Source organism: Zootoca vivipara, chromosome 4, assembly GCF_965207765.1.
Source record: "Zootoca vivipara chromosome 4, rZooViv2.hap1.1, whole genome shotgun sequence".
Taxonomy (NCBI): Eukaryota; Metazoa; Chordata; class Lepidosauria; order Squamata; family Lacertidae; genus Zootoca; species Zootoca vivipara.
The window spans coordinates 35407824-35422035 of record NC_142587.1 but is presented as its reverse complement, the minus strand read 5'-3'; the positions used below and the strand labels follow the sequence as shown (position 1 = coordinate 35422035).

At 40.4% G+C, this 14212-nt stretch overlaps 1 protein-coding gene across 6 annotated transcripts in view; it reads right to left on the bottom strand.

Annotated features, from left to right (window-relative positions):
• Positions 1–14212, bottom strand: part of STS (steroid sulfatase) — a 213594-nt gene that overhangs the window by 37483 nt on the left and 161899 nt on the right. For all 6 annotated transcript variants that reach the window (XM_088667707.1, XM_088667706.1, XM_035116354.3 and 3 more), the window contains one exon: positions 3728–3865. In XM_088667707.1, the coding sequence (XP_088523833.1) occupies positions 3728–3865 (138 nt within the window). The remainder of the gene's footprint in view (positions 1–3727; positions 3866–14212) is intronic.

Genomic DNA, 14212 nt, shown 5'->3' with positions numbered 1-14212 from the left:
GGATGAAGGATGGTCAGGGCCGTCTCAAGCAGGTCGGGCGCCCTGGCGCCGTGGTGCGGAGATTGCTCCGGCTTCTCCGTGCAGCGCCCCCCTGCCAGCCCGGCACCCTGGTGCCCCGCGCCACCGAGACTACCCCTAGATCCGGGCCTGAGGATGGTGGATAAATTTAATAAATAATAATATAGGAGCAGATTTGGAGTCACCAGGGGCAAAGAGCAGCAATCCTTTACTTTCTCCTATAAAAGGAATGGGTGGCAATCATATCTTCATGGAAAAGTCAAGTCAAGGACTTGGCAACACTGGTGCAATGCCTGCAAAACTTGCCCTCTATGCCTTACTCTTGGTGGCCAGAAAATGTATAGAAGAATAGATGTTTGTGGATGCTAGAGGTCAGGAGTTCCAACTTGGCCCCACGACTGTGGGTGCCCTGGACTGTGGTGCCATACAGCGTGCATTGCCCTGGCACCAAAATTTGTGGGTGCCTGGCCCCTTCATGGGGAATTTTGCAGGTGGTCAGGCAACCAGGGCCCCAGGGAGTTGTCACTTGTGAGGGAGGTGATGAAGCTATCGGTCTCCATATGTTGTTGGACTCAATAAGCACCCGCCCCAGCCAGCAAGGCCAATCAATGGTGAGGGATATTGGGGCTTTGGGGTGGATTCGATTAAACAGTTGCACTAGTAGGAGTTAGCACAATGAGCTCCACTAGTTCAACGGGGCTTCCCTGAATCCCCCACCCCACCACAAATAATCTCTCCAGGGTTGAGAGAACCCCCAGAAGAGCACAAGTGGAGAGGTGAGTGGAGATTGTTTCATCATCATTGGAACAACAGTAATAATGTGGTGCTGAATTCTACTCTAGTCATCCAACAACACAATGGGCATATTACTTCCAGTAACAGAGGTAATATGCCCCTCGAATTACCAGATGCCAGAAACCTGACTGGGAGAGTGCTTTGTGTTAATGTTCTGACTGTGGGCTTCCCATAGCCATATGGTTGGCCACTGGGAGACCAGCATGCTGGAATAGATAGGCATTTGTTCTGGGCCTTCTTATGTTATTCTACCAGCTGTTATCACGATATCCAAAATTCTATAGGGCTAACTCATTTGTTGTTAGAGGAGCAAAGCTAGTATAGAAAGGTATAGTGTAATTCATCCAACTCATGTTCTTATTTATTTATAGACATTAACAGAGCAATGCTGTTTCCACAGGGAAATAGCAACCATGTCACTATGGTAACATACAAATCCGCACTTAAGAGATGGGCCCCTCTGTTTTACTTTTCTAGCAGCAATTAGTAATTTTATTCAAACATTTGGATCACGTTTTCCGAAATGTCCTTTTTAATTACCAAATCATACCAACTTTGGATCATATGGAATTACACAGCCATTCATTTGTTTAATAAAATTAAATTCCAAAAATCTCTATAAACAGGCACAACCAGATTTTTATATAGCTTTCTAAACTTTCTCTCGAGCTTGGGAAGCTCTTTAAACTAATTAGGTACTCAATTCAGATGCTGATGTAGTTATGCTTCTTCTGATAGGAAAGAAAAAAACAAGCTTTACATTAATTTATGAATTTAAAAGTATGAAATGTTACAGTAAAAAAAGAAGGTAAGAAGTGAAAAGGGAATTAATACTAGTGGATGAACGTTTGTGGTTTACTGTGATTTTTGTATGCTGCTTAAATATCAAATAGCCATGCTGTATACAGTTCTGGTTGTGTCACTTCAAAAAGGGTAAGTTGGAAAACGTTCAGATAAGGGCAGTCGAAATGATCAAGGTGATGAAGCAATTCCCCTATGAAGATTGCAGTGTTTGGAAGTTTTTAGTTAGAGAAAAAGAGAGTAAGAGTTGACATGATAGAAGTTTATAAAATTATGCCCGACATGGAGAAGGTAAATAGAGCAAGTTGTTTCTCCCTTTTTCATAACACTAGAGCTCGTGGGCATCAAATGAAGTGGAATGTTGGAAGATTCAAGACAGATAAAAGAAAGTACTTCTTTATGTAGCACATACAGTAGTTAAAGTATGGAACTCATTCCTATAGGAGGCAGTGATTGCCATCAACCTAGATGGTCTTAAAGAAGTTTTAGACAAAGACATGGAGGAAAGGGCTATCAAAGGCTACTAGCCATGATGGCTACGTCCTGCCTCCCCGGCTGGAGGCGGCAATGCTTTTGAGTACCAATTGGAAACCACAGGAGGGGAGAGTGCCCCTGTGCTTGAATACTGCTTGCAGGTTTCCCAAACTGCATCTGGTTGGCCATTGTGAGAACAGGATGCTGGACGCAATGGGCTATTGGCTGGCCAGAGTCCTCTCAAGTCAAGAGTTTTTGTTACTGCTGTTTTTTGCAACGTGAGTCTGTTTCATTATATGCGGATTCATGCTACTGTCTTGATCAGCCTTCCCCAACCATGAGTCTCCAGATCCTCTTGGACTATAACTCCTATCATCCCTAGCCAGTAGGGGCAATAGTCAGGAATAATGGGAGTTGTAGTCCAACAACATCTAGGGGCCTGAAGTTAGGGAAAGGCTGCTCAAGATTGCAGTTCTTTGGGCAGCCGGTCTCATTAGGCAAGGCATTCTCCCCAAATAACGCAGAATTTGCATCACTACTTCCTTCCTGTGGAATGAGATTTGGATGGATAAGTGAGATACAAACAAATAAAGCAAAACGTCTAACCCCACTCGTATGGTTGTAAGTCCCATTGAATTTAATAGGATTTCTTTCTGAGTGAAGGTCATTAGGATTACACTTGTAAGAGAGCTTTTGCTTATTCTGAGAGATAGCAAATCTAATGGGTGTCTTTTAAGGATGTTATGCATGTTAACAGAAGCTACACAATAAGATTACTGGAAGCTAGGTTAAAATAAACAACATAGCATAAAATTTATCACTTGAATATCAGTGATAAATGTGTTACTTAAATGCACATATTTAATATATGTGCTTCGAGTTTTACAACTATTACTTATATGTCTGTGACATCCCAAAAGCAATAATATTCACAGTCTTATACTAAATGTATGGTATATTCACTTTCATGAAAAAACATAGAGCATTTGAGTACAGTTATAATCCTCGAAAGATTTCATCAATGGTGACTCCGAAAATGTTTACATATCACTTGGAAAGACAAGGAAACTAATGCCAGTGTACTGGAAGAAGAAAAGATCACCAGTGTTGAAGCAATGATTCTTCAACATCAACTTCATTGGACTGGTCATGTTATTCAGATGCCTGATTATCGTCTTTCAAAGCAAGCAACCATTCTGAACTTAAAAATGGAAAGCATACTGCTGGTGGTCAACAAGAGAGGTTTAAAGACTCTCTAAAGGCAAATCTAAAATAATGTAGTATAAACACTGACGATTGGGAAACACTGGCCTGCAAGCCGAATAGCCTTTACCAAAGGTGTAATGACTTTGAAGATGCTCAAACTCAGGACAAAAGGGAGAACCGTGCTAAGAGGAAGGCACATTTGGCAAACCCTGACCATGATCAACTCCCACCCAGAAACCTATGTCCCCACTGTGGAAGGATATATGGATCCAAAATTGGCCTCCACAGTCACTTATGGACACACCGTTAAGACCGTGTTCATGGAAAACAATCTTACTCGGCTATGAGTGATCACCAAAGAAGAAGGTTCTAATCATACAATTTTTTTCAGCTCTTGTAAAACACAATAGTAAGAACAGTAAATGGTTCATACCTTTATATATTCCATTGTAACCACCCTGGACTTCTCCGGTGGCTGATATTTCTTCCACATGTGCCCCATGATCAGATGTGAAGTACACAAGAGTCTGCTCACGTAGGTGCCATTGATCTAACACATGGATAATTTGCCCTTTAAAAATATAAGGAAAAGGAGGGGGATTATAAAAACTTATCAAATCCCTGTCAGTGGAAGGAGAACATAGCCATTATTGCTAATAGCCACAGATAACCTTAAATTTCATTAATTTGTCTAATCCACTTTTAAAGCCATTCAAGTTAATAACATCAATACATCTTAGAATCTTAGAATCATGGAATCAGAGTTGGAAGGGAGCCTAACGACAATTCCCATCTTCCCCGACCACTGCTTCTATTAGCTAGGGATCATGGGAGTTATAGGCCAAAACATCTGAAGGGCCACAGTTTGGGGATGCCTGATCTAGTCCAACCTCCTACAATGCAGGAATATGCAGCTGTCCCTTATGGGGATTGAACCTGCAACCTTGGTGCTATCAGTACCACGCTGTAACCAACTAAGCGAATCCCATAGTTTAACTATGCACTACCTTCTTTTGTCTGTCCTGAATATTTCAACATTCAGCGTCATTGGATGAATCTGGATTCTAGTATCCCGAAAGAGATACTAAGATATCAGAAAATTTGGAGATGGATGGATTCAGTATCTGGTGTCTGATTTTGGGAGCTCAGCATTTGCTCAAACACCCCAGTCCCAAACACCAGCCCAAACACCATCTCAGGATAAAGCTCCATAGTTTAGATGTCAATGTTTAAGACGTCAGAATGTAGATGAATGGTTTTGTAATAAGCTGATTAGAAATAAAATGGCCAAAAAGATACCCCATGAAGTAAATAAATGCTATATATCTGAGAAGACATTTGAACCTTGCTTTAAAGCCTGCAATATGTAGCCAGAAAATAAAGATATTAAGTTATATCTGATGGAGAGAGCAGCCTTTTTATGCACCTGCTCTTTCCAGCCATTAGTTAGACTACTTCTAATACATTGGGGGAGGGGGAGGTCAAATTTATTTAATTTTTTGCCTTTCCTGTAATCTATGTTTAGGCTACAACCCCATTACTTGGGAATAACCCCCATGGAACACAATGAGACTTACATTTAAATAGATATACAGTCATACCTTGGAAGTTGAACGGAATCTGTTCCGGAAGTTCATTCCACTTTCAAAACGTTAAAAAACCAAAGTGTGGCTTCTGATTGGCTGCAGGAAGCTCCTGCAGCCAATCAGAAGGTGGGGAAACCCCATTGGATATTTGACTTCCAAAAGAACATTTGAAAACCTGAACAGTCACTTCCGGGTTTTGATTGTTCGGGAGTCAAAACGTTCGAGAACTAGGCTGCTCGATTTCCAAAGTACGACTGTATATAGTATTTCATTGTGTGCATATCTTTTTGCATGCCCAAACAAGATCCTTCCCTTTTTCCCCTGCATTCACCACTACAGTACATTCACATTTCTATTAATTGTTTCAGCTTAAACGTAGTTCATCTTCAGACTTCTCATGACATTTCCATTTGCACTCCATTTCAAGCCAGTTCCCATCCAACTTCAGAGTCCAGCGTTCTTCCTCACAGAAGAGCGCAGACCTAATAGCTATTTCACTTTTTATTTTGCCAGGCAGTTCCTTGTCAAATAGACTTGTCACATTTCTCTCTCTTCACCCATTTCCTTGTTTTGTGGAACTATGCATCTCCGGTGGAGACCGGTAACACTTATCTAACCATAGATTTTAATTTTTAAAACAAAAACAAAAACCAAGTACTCCATAAATGAGCAATAAGAGACACTTTCCACATCAGCTTTTCCATATATATATATATATATATATATATATATATATATATATATGTATTTAAGGCGAAAAGAAACACTCTGTAGCTGGTTGATATGGATTCACAAGAGCTAGATGGATCACTTCTCTGTAATTGATCAGGCAGATTTGATGTTTGCTCCCATTAGTGTTCAGTCAAATTCAGGCTTGTATGCATTAGACATGTCATTTATATCGATGGAATTTACCTATTCATATAGGTTTGCAGATGACACCAAATTGGGAGGCGTGGCTAATACCCCAGAGGACAGGATCACATTTCAAAATGACCTTAACAGATTAGACAACTGGGCCAAAGCAAACAAGATGAATTTTAACAAGGAGAAATGTAAAGTACTACACTTGGGCAAAAAAAAAAATGAAAGGAACAAATACAGGATGGGTGACACCTGGCTTGAGAGCAGTACATGTGTAAAGGATCTAGGAGTCTTGGTAGACCACAAATTTGACATTAGTCGGCAGTGTGATGCAGCAGCTAAAAAAGCCAATGCAATTCTGGGCTGCATCAATAGGAGTATAGCATCTAGATCAAGGGAAGTAATAGTACCACTGTATTCTGCTCTGGTCAGACCTCACCTGGAGTACTGTGTCCAGTTCTGAGCACCACAGTTCAAGAAGAATACTGACGAGCTGGAACGTGTCCAGAAGAGGGCAACGAAAATGGTCAAAGGCCTGGAAACGATGCCTTATGAGGAACGGCTTAGGGAGCTGGGTATGTTTAGCCTGGAGAAGAGAAGGTTAAGGGGTGATATGATAGCCATGTTCAAATATATAAAAGGATGTCATATAGAGGAGGGAGAAAGGTTGTTTTCTGCTGCTTCAGAGAAGCGGACACAGAGCAATGGATTCAAGCTACAAGAAAGAAGATTCCACCTAAACATTAGGAAGAACTTCCTGACAGTAAGAGCTGTTCGGCAGTGGAATTTGCTACCAAGGAGTGTGGTGGAGTCTCCTTCTTTGGAGGTCTTTAAGCAGAGGCTTGACAGGCATATGTCAAGAATGCTTTGATGGTGTTTCCTGCTCGGCAGGGGGTTGGACTGGATGGCCCTTGTGGTCTCTTCCAACTCTATGATTCTAGGTTTTTATTCTGCTCTGGTTTCTTATAATTGGTTTTAATGTTTATACTATTGTGTAAGTCACCTTGGGTTACTTTGTGGAAAAGGTGACAAATAAATACAATAAATAACAAATAATTATCTTAAATTCAGTTCTCCACATTTGCATATCTTATTCTTTTCTAAGTCCTTATGAACATTCATCAGCATTTTAGCACAATTTTGTGCTAAAATGCTGGTGAATATTCATGAGGACTGTTGTTTCAGAAAGTGTGAATTAGGCAGGTTTACCTTGAGGTGCAAACTGAAACAAATTTCTTTCACATCTCTACATTCTAGATATGTTACAGATGCGGAAAGAATATATTGGTGAAGAATGACCTGTTCCGGACCTCAATATTTCATGAAAAATAATCAAAGGGGAATTTATTGGCTTCTATATTTGTTTTACCAATGACCTCAGTAACACAAGAAAGAAGCAAGTGAACTGGTTATGATGCAGTAGAGTGAAGAATAAAAAAAAAACCCTGATAAAGTGACAAGTTATTTTTAGAAGCAATCATTTCTCATCTGTATTTGACATGTGACGACATTCAAAACTGCACATTTTGTTGCTCCTCAAAAATAGGTGTCATGAAAATAAGATAGAATTTGCCTTTCTATTTCCTATGTGAACACTGGGATGGATGAACGAAGGACAAATAAGTTAATGTCTGCGTCATGTAAGTGAAAATAAATCTAATGGGTGTTTTTATGATCATACTATATACAATGAGCCTTGGAAGTATTGCGAGGTGACAGGTGGAATGAGGAACATTATAGAAATGTAATACATGAGCCTCTGTGATAAATGCATCACACACACACACACACACACACACACACACACACACACACACACACTATAGGAATGCTTAAGAAATCAAGAAATTCGGAATATTAAAATTGAAAATATGGAATATGCAGAGCATTGAAAGGAGCAGTAGGAAAGGAAATTACGAGGACCGAGATGTAGATAAGTGGAAGTATCAAAAGGGAGAGATGTATTAGTTATTTGATTTGATTTAACTTAAAGATAAGTATTTTCATTTTTAAAGGCATTATTGTATTTTAAGATTGTTATGGTTTATTATGGTTTTGTTAAATTTGTGTATATTGTGTTGTAATAATTTCTTTGCATTTTATGTTTTAACCTTAATAAAGCTGCTTCTTTTTTTTCAAAGGAATGCCCTTTAAGTACTTTTACAACTATTACTTATATGGCTGTGATACAATACTGGTAACAATATTCATAGTCCTATTGTAAATGTTTTATGTTCACTTAAAAAATAAAAATAAATTCATTTTACAACATTTACAAATGTGTAGATTTTAATGTACTGCATTTTGTTCATATGGCTCTTTCTCAAGAATAAATAGTTAAGGAAGTTCTCTGTCAGCGATAGCACAATCACTGTATAATAACCTATACAGGTTACTAAGAAGTAATTCCCACTGACTTCAGTTGGGCTTGCCCCCAGGGGAGTGGGCATGGATTGTTTGCAGTCTAAGAGAATTTGTCACATTTCAAATCACAAAGGAATTGCTTCCTGAAAAAGTACAGTCGCATACTCTTCCTGTCACTATGAAGATGTCAAAATAGGTTTGAAGTGGGTACAACCCAGAAGCTTCTCTCCAAAGCCTGGTGCTTCACTTCCACCTGCTGAAGAAAAGAGGACTATAGTTTTGCCCAACAAAGGGAGAGAAAAGTGGCTGTCCTGCATGGGGAAAACATATAGGAAAAGCTGTGGCCAGCGGTAGCTGGTGTTTATTGAAACTAGTAGGGTAGAAGGCAGAGAGCCCAACAAAACAGTTTCAGCAAGGAAAAATAGCAGAAATGGGTTCAACGCAGAAGCTAAAACCAAAAAGCTCATACAATAGAGCAGGCACCCCCAAACTTTGGCCCTCCAGATGTTTTGGACTACAATTCCCATCTTCCCCGACCACTGGTCCTGTTAGCTAGGGATCATGGGAGTTGTAGGCCAAAACATCTGGAGGGCCGCAGTTTGGGGATGCCCGCAATAGAGCCTTTCATAACTTCCATATTGCTGTACTCAAACATCATTTTAAACTGCCTCTTCCCCCTCAGTGTCTTCCCCTGTTCACTCTGCCATTGTTTAAAATTGCCACTTATTTCTGTTCAATTTCCCCAATCCCTGCTTTAGTCAAACATCTATTGATGTTTAAAGCTGCCGCTTTCCTTTCCATTTCCTCCACCTCTGTTTTATTTAAACTTTTGCCATTGTTTTAAATCAGCACTTTCCCCCTCTAAGGCTCTCCCTCCTCACTCCCATACCATGACCACTAGTATTGTGCAGTCTGCCTTCTCTTTTGCTCCCTTATCCCACCCTGACTTCATGCAAATTCAGGATTGTGATGCAGTATACCAAATTGTCCAATGAGAACTGTTCAATGACAGCTTTATATTTTTCCATATTATTGTGGTGGTGGTGAGGACCATTAAGGATATATTTATGAATATATATGATACAGTGGAACATCGGTTTATGAACACCTTGGTCTATGAATTTTCGGTTTACGAATGCTGCGGACCCATCTGGAACGGATTAATTCACTTTCCATTACTTTCAATGGGAAAGTTCACTTCAGTTTATGAATGCTTCAGTTTATGAACAGACTTCCGGAACCAATTACACCCATGCTTCAGGTTAAGTACGCTTCAGGTTGAGTACTCCGCGGACCCATCTGGAACGGATTAATCCACTTTCCATTACTTTCAATGGGAAAGTTCGCTTCAGTTTATGAACGCTTCAGTTTATGAACAGACTTCCGGAACCAATTGTGTTCATAAACCGAGGTACCACTGTACTGACATAAAATGGTCACCCCTGTCTTTTCTTGTATTTCATCTTGTTTTTTCTTCCCTTATTTTTTATTAGATTAACACTTTTTAGTTACAAACACTATCTATGTTCTGAAGCAGGCATCCCCAAACTGTGGCCCTCCAGATGTTTTGGCCTACAACTCCCATGATCCCTAACTAACAGGGCCAGTTGTCAGGGATGATGGGAATTGTAGTCCAAAACATCTGGAGGGCTGAAGTTTGGGGATGCCTGTTCTAAAGCATAAAACTTAAAATGAATATAGATAAGACCAAATGCAAATTTGAAGGAATAAGTGTTAGATGTGGCAGTTGTGTTATTCCATCCATGAATAACACTTATTCTTCAGCAAAAATTCTGAAAACAAAAAAGTTGCAAATCTCTCTCCCCCCTCCTCTCACACACCCTATGTGAGCAAGGCACACACCATGAAGGACACAATCCACTGAGTAAACAGGTTGTGACATTGAGATTTTCCTTTGAGTAGTTGGCCCATGATTTAAATATCTCAATCTGGAGCACATTCTACTAAAATATGGTTCTATTAAATTAGTAGATACGTTAGTGGAGCGGGTTGGTTATTTAAAAGTTTGACTTTGATGTCAGTAATAGCAGTAAGCGTTAAAGTCCACTTACATCCCTTCCCAAAGTGCTGAAGGAGAAAATATCATTCCTGCAGTCTCTTTAAATCCTACTTCACATTTGCTTAAATTATGACGAGGTGACATACCTGCAGGTGCTGTTTCATGAAAAGTCTCTTTGTGCCCAAATTTCATTAGTTTTTAGAGTGAAGAACTGTGACACAATAGAACCTAAAGAGGCCTCTGGGATGGCTTGGAGAATGTTTCACTTTTATATTATTATCCAAGGAAGAAATGCAATACACTCAAAAATACACCTAGAAAAATAGATACATTCAAAGATTGGACTGGAGGAAGAAAACACCACAGAGTCCAACATTCTGCTGCAAGCCCAGATCATCTAACCACTGGCCCTTCTCACAACAATCTATATCCAAAGGTTTTTGGCACAAAGGTAGAGAGGGTACAATTCAGAAAGGTGCCCATAGGCTAAATTACTCTATCTATGGCCTCATTCTGAGTTAATGCTAATCTATGATCTAATCTTAATGGATTGTGAGTGAGCTTCAGATTCTTGCACTCACACCTACTCTCTCCACCTCTGGTGCAGCTCTAAGTTGGAGATCATAATGTTTTGCTGCAATCTTCAGTTCACATTCGCTTAGGGTTTGTACATAGTGCTAAACTATGACTAATTTAAACTAGATTCTATTGATACAAGCTAGCTTCATATAAACCGTGGTTTGAAGTTGGCTTCCTTCAACCATAGGTAAGAGTAACCACAGTTTGTCCAGATTCTGATATAATGCTACAAAAGCCCTGCTCTGTTATTGTAATAGTTTTAAAACAACAATTGAACAATAACATTAGTCTTCTTAACACAGTGCTTAAGTGCAAAGTGCACAGTTTTCTTTGTGGGCAAAATGATTAAGGCATTTAGGATTCTTTCTGTGTTGAATCAATGAACAATAGAGTTGAAGGGGATCCTGGGGATCTACTCCAACCCACCGCAGTGCAGGAAAATGCAGCTTCCCTATATGGGGATCGAACCTGCAACCTTGACATTATCAGAACCATGTTCTGACCAACTGAGCTATTTTGTTAGCTCATTTAAATCCTTACTATCATTATGCACTTAGTTTGTGGAACTGCCTAGAGATTGGGGTGCTCCTGTGAAATAACCAAAGACTATGACACAGTGACAGGATGGGAAAGGGGAGGAAAGGCTACCTTTCTAAATGGTACGTCTTTTTGCATGCTAAGAATCAGGGCCGTCTTAAGGATATCTGGTGCCGTGGCACCATGGTGCGAAGATCCCTCTGGTGCCACCGCCCCTGTTTCCCAGCGCGGCTGTCTTAGGGCCAGCCCTGCTAAGAATAAAAAAGGCAAAATTCCTTAAGCCCAGTACTGATACAGAAGAACTACTGATGCTTAAATACTTCACTTTCATTCAAGAACTTTCTTGCATTTCATTAGCTAAAAATGTGTTGAGGCATCAGCTGCTGTAAACAAAACCAGAAAATATTCAGATGTATGCACTTGAAGTAGAGAGGAAATATGAATATATGCCAAAGATGAGGAACCTCTGGCCCCCAAGATGTTGTAGGACTGAAACTTGTAGCACCCCTGACCACTAGAGCGGTTGGAGTCCTGGAGTCTAACAACATCTGGAAGGCAACATGTTCCTCATCCCTGATATATACAGATGAGTTCAGTCCTGTGAATATGGAAGGGGGAAAGTTAAAATACCAGGGCTTGGAATTATGCCAGTACGGTTTTTCAATGCACCATAGCACTGGAAGTTGACGAGCAGCACATACTAAAATTATTTCTTCTTCAATCCTATTTGATGCACATAAGCTCTAGTACTGATTTTTTTCCCCTCAGTGGAAAGCTTTGCAGTTTCATCTACTCTGAAGTATCTCTTGAAGAATCAAGAGGAATTACAGGAGGGAAGATGGCCAGTGCTTTTGAAAGGAAAGTACAGTGAAGAAATGCCCTTGAGTATGACAATCTCCTTATGAGATTGGAAGATGGCAGGATAATTGCAAGACAGAGGCAGCTCACTGAGACCTTTCTCAAGGGAGACACTGTTATGGTTCCAATAGCAGAACCAGTATCATGGATCTCCTTTTCTGCAATTGGACCAATGGCTTCAAGTGACAAGAAAGGAAATTCTGACTAAACATCAGGAGGAACTTTCTGACAGTGAGAGCTGTTTGACAGTGGAACAAACTCCTACGAGAGGTGGTGGACTCTCCTTCCTTGGAGGTTTTTAAGATGATGGATGGCCATCTTCATGTATGATCTACTTGAGCTTCCTGCATTGCAGGGAAATAGAATAAATGGCCCTTGGGGTCCCTTTCAACTCCACAGTTCTATGATTCAGTACAATTTCTTGTAAACTGGCAGTGTTTTAGCAGGCCAAAGTTTACACCACTCTTCCCTCCACTGTCCTCTTGAGAAGGCACATAAAGGCTCCCCTACACATATGTCAAAATTAGTTGTTCTTAAGATTTGCCCCCAAAGATGTGACCTTCCCAGCTTAGGTTGTCCATTTCTTCCATGATTAGAACCTGTCACCTGTCAAGGAACAGAATCCCCAACTACAACACAAACCTCTGGAGGATACAACCCTTTCTTCAGTGGTTGCTGTTCAGGTTTCTAAATCATAAATGTCAGCATCTTTGCATGCAGATCACTGATAAACAGAATAAATCAGTTTAGCAAAGCTTCATCTGCCTCCAGCCTGTATAATTCTGTATAAGAATCAATGGAGAAAGTGCTGGCTGTTCCTGTGTTTCCATGAATGTGTCATGGCTCCTTGTGTATTAGAGCAGGGATGGGGAACCTCTTAGCCTCCAGGTGGACTACAACTCCATCATACCTGGTTATGGTGAGAAAAGGTGAATTCAAGAAGATCTTACATTAATTTCTCATTAAGTCATGACAACACTGAGCCTACTGACATAATGAAGGCATCCTGTACACGTCACAGTTATTTATTTAGGAGCTCATCTATTACAATCTTTATTTATCTCAAAGCAAGCAGCACGCACTGAGCAGTCCTCCATAATATGTGGTCTTATATGTGGCCTAATACACAGTGGGACCCAAACTGACTATCAATATGCAACAGAAAGTACCCACAGGGGATGTTTATGGATGAGGATACCCACAGGTACCTTGTAATACAGAGCTGGGGAAGCAGGTTGAATATTTATTGTTGCAATCGCTGTGTAATCCATATTTGTTGTGTGTATATCTAGAAATAAGATTCTGCTTTGCATATGCAAACAACTTATGCAATATTTATACAACTTATGGAATCTTGCTGCTAGTTTACATCCCACCTCCCTATTTCTCCTTATCACTCTCATTACCATCAATGTGTAACTGTGACACAGAAACTGTGGCCAGCTTTTGTGTTTCCTTCCCTTAATTTGCCCTTCTGTTCACAAAGGTGCCGGCACTGTTGCATCTCTGCCTTGCACTACACTGCCCTATTAGCTTTGTATATCTTAATGCTGTTAGACACTTGAAGCTTGTTCTGTACTTGCCATCTGTATACAATGCAAGCTGTGAATGAATCTCTTTGCAGACACTGTTAAGGAGAAGAAGAAAATGGAGCCTAATTATGAATTCCCCTCTGGGGAGTGAGTCTCACATTGCTGAAGGTAAACTTTGCTCTCTGTCTTTCTGGTTGACATTTGGATTTAGGAAGAAGCAAGAAGCAGCAATAGATTTAGCTGCATTCAGTTTACTATCTGCCAAAGCACTCCAACATATGTGCTAAAGGATTTGGTTGCAGTAGTGATGGTGACACTCCAGCAGATATTGGTCAAGCTTCTCTACCATCACAGAGGGCAGCCAATATGATCTAGGGAAGAAGGAGTAGGAAAGAAATTGACTTCATAAAGAAGACAGCAGAAGTCTAAGTAGGCAGAGCATGCCTTCCACATATTTTCCAGATAAAAATAGGGAGATGCTCATTGCACCAAATTTATCCGTATTACAGGGGTCCCCCAAACTAAGGCCCGGGGGCTGGATGCGGCCCAATCACCTTCTAAATCCGGCCCGTGGATGG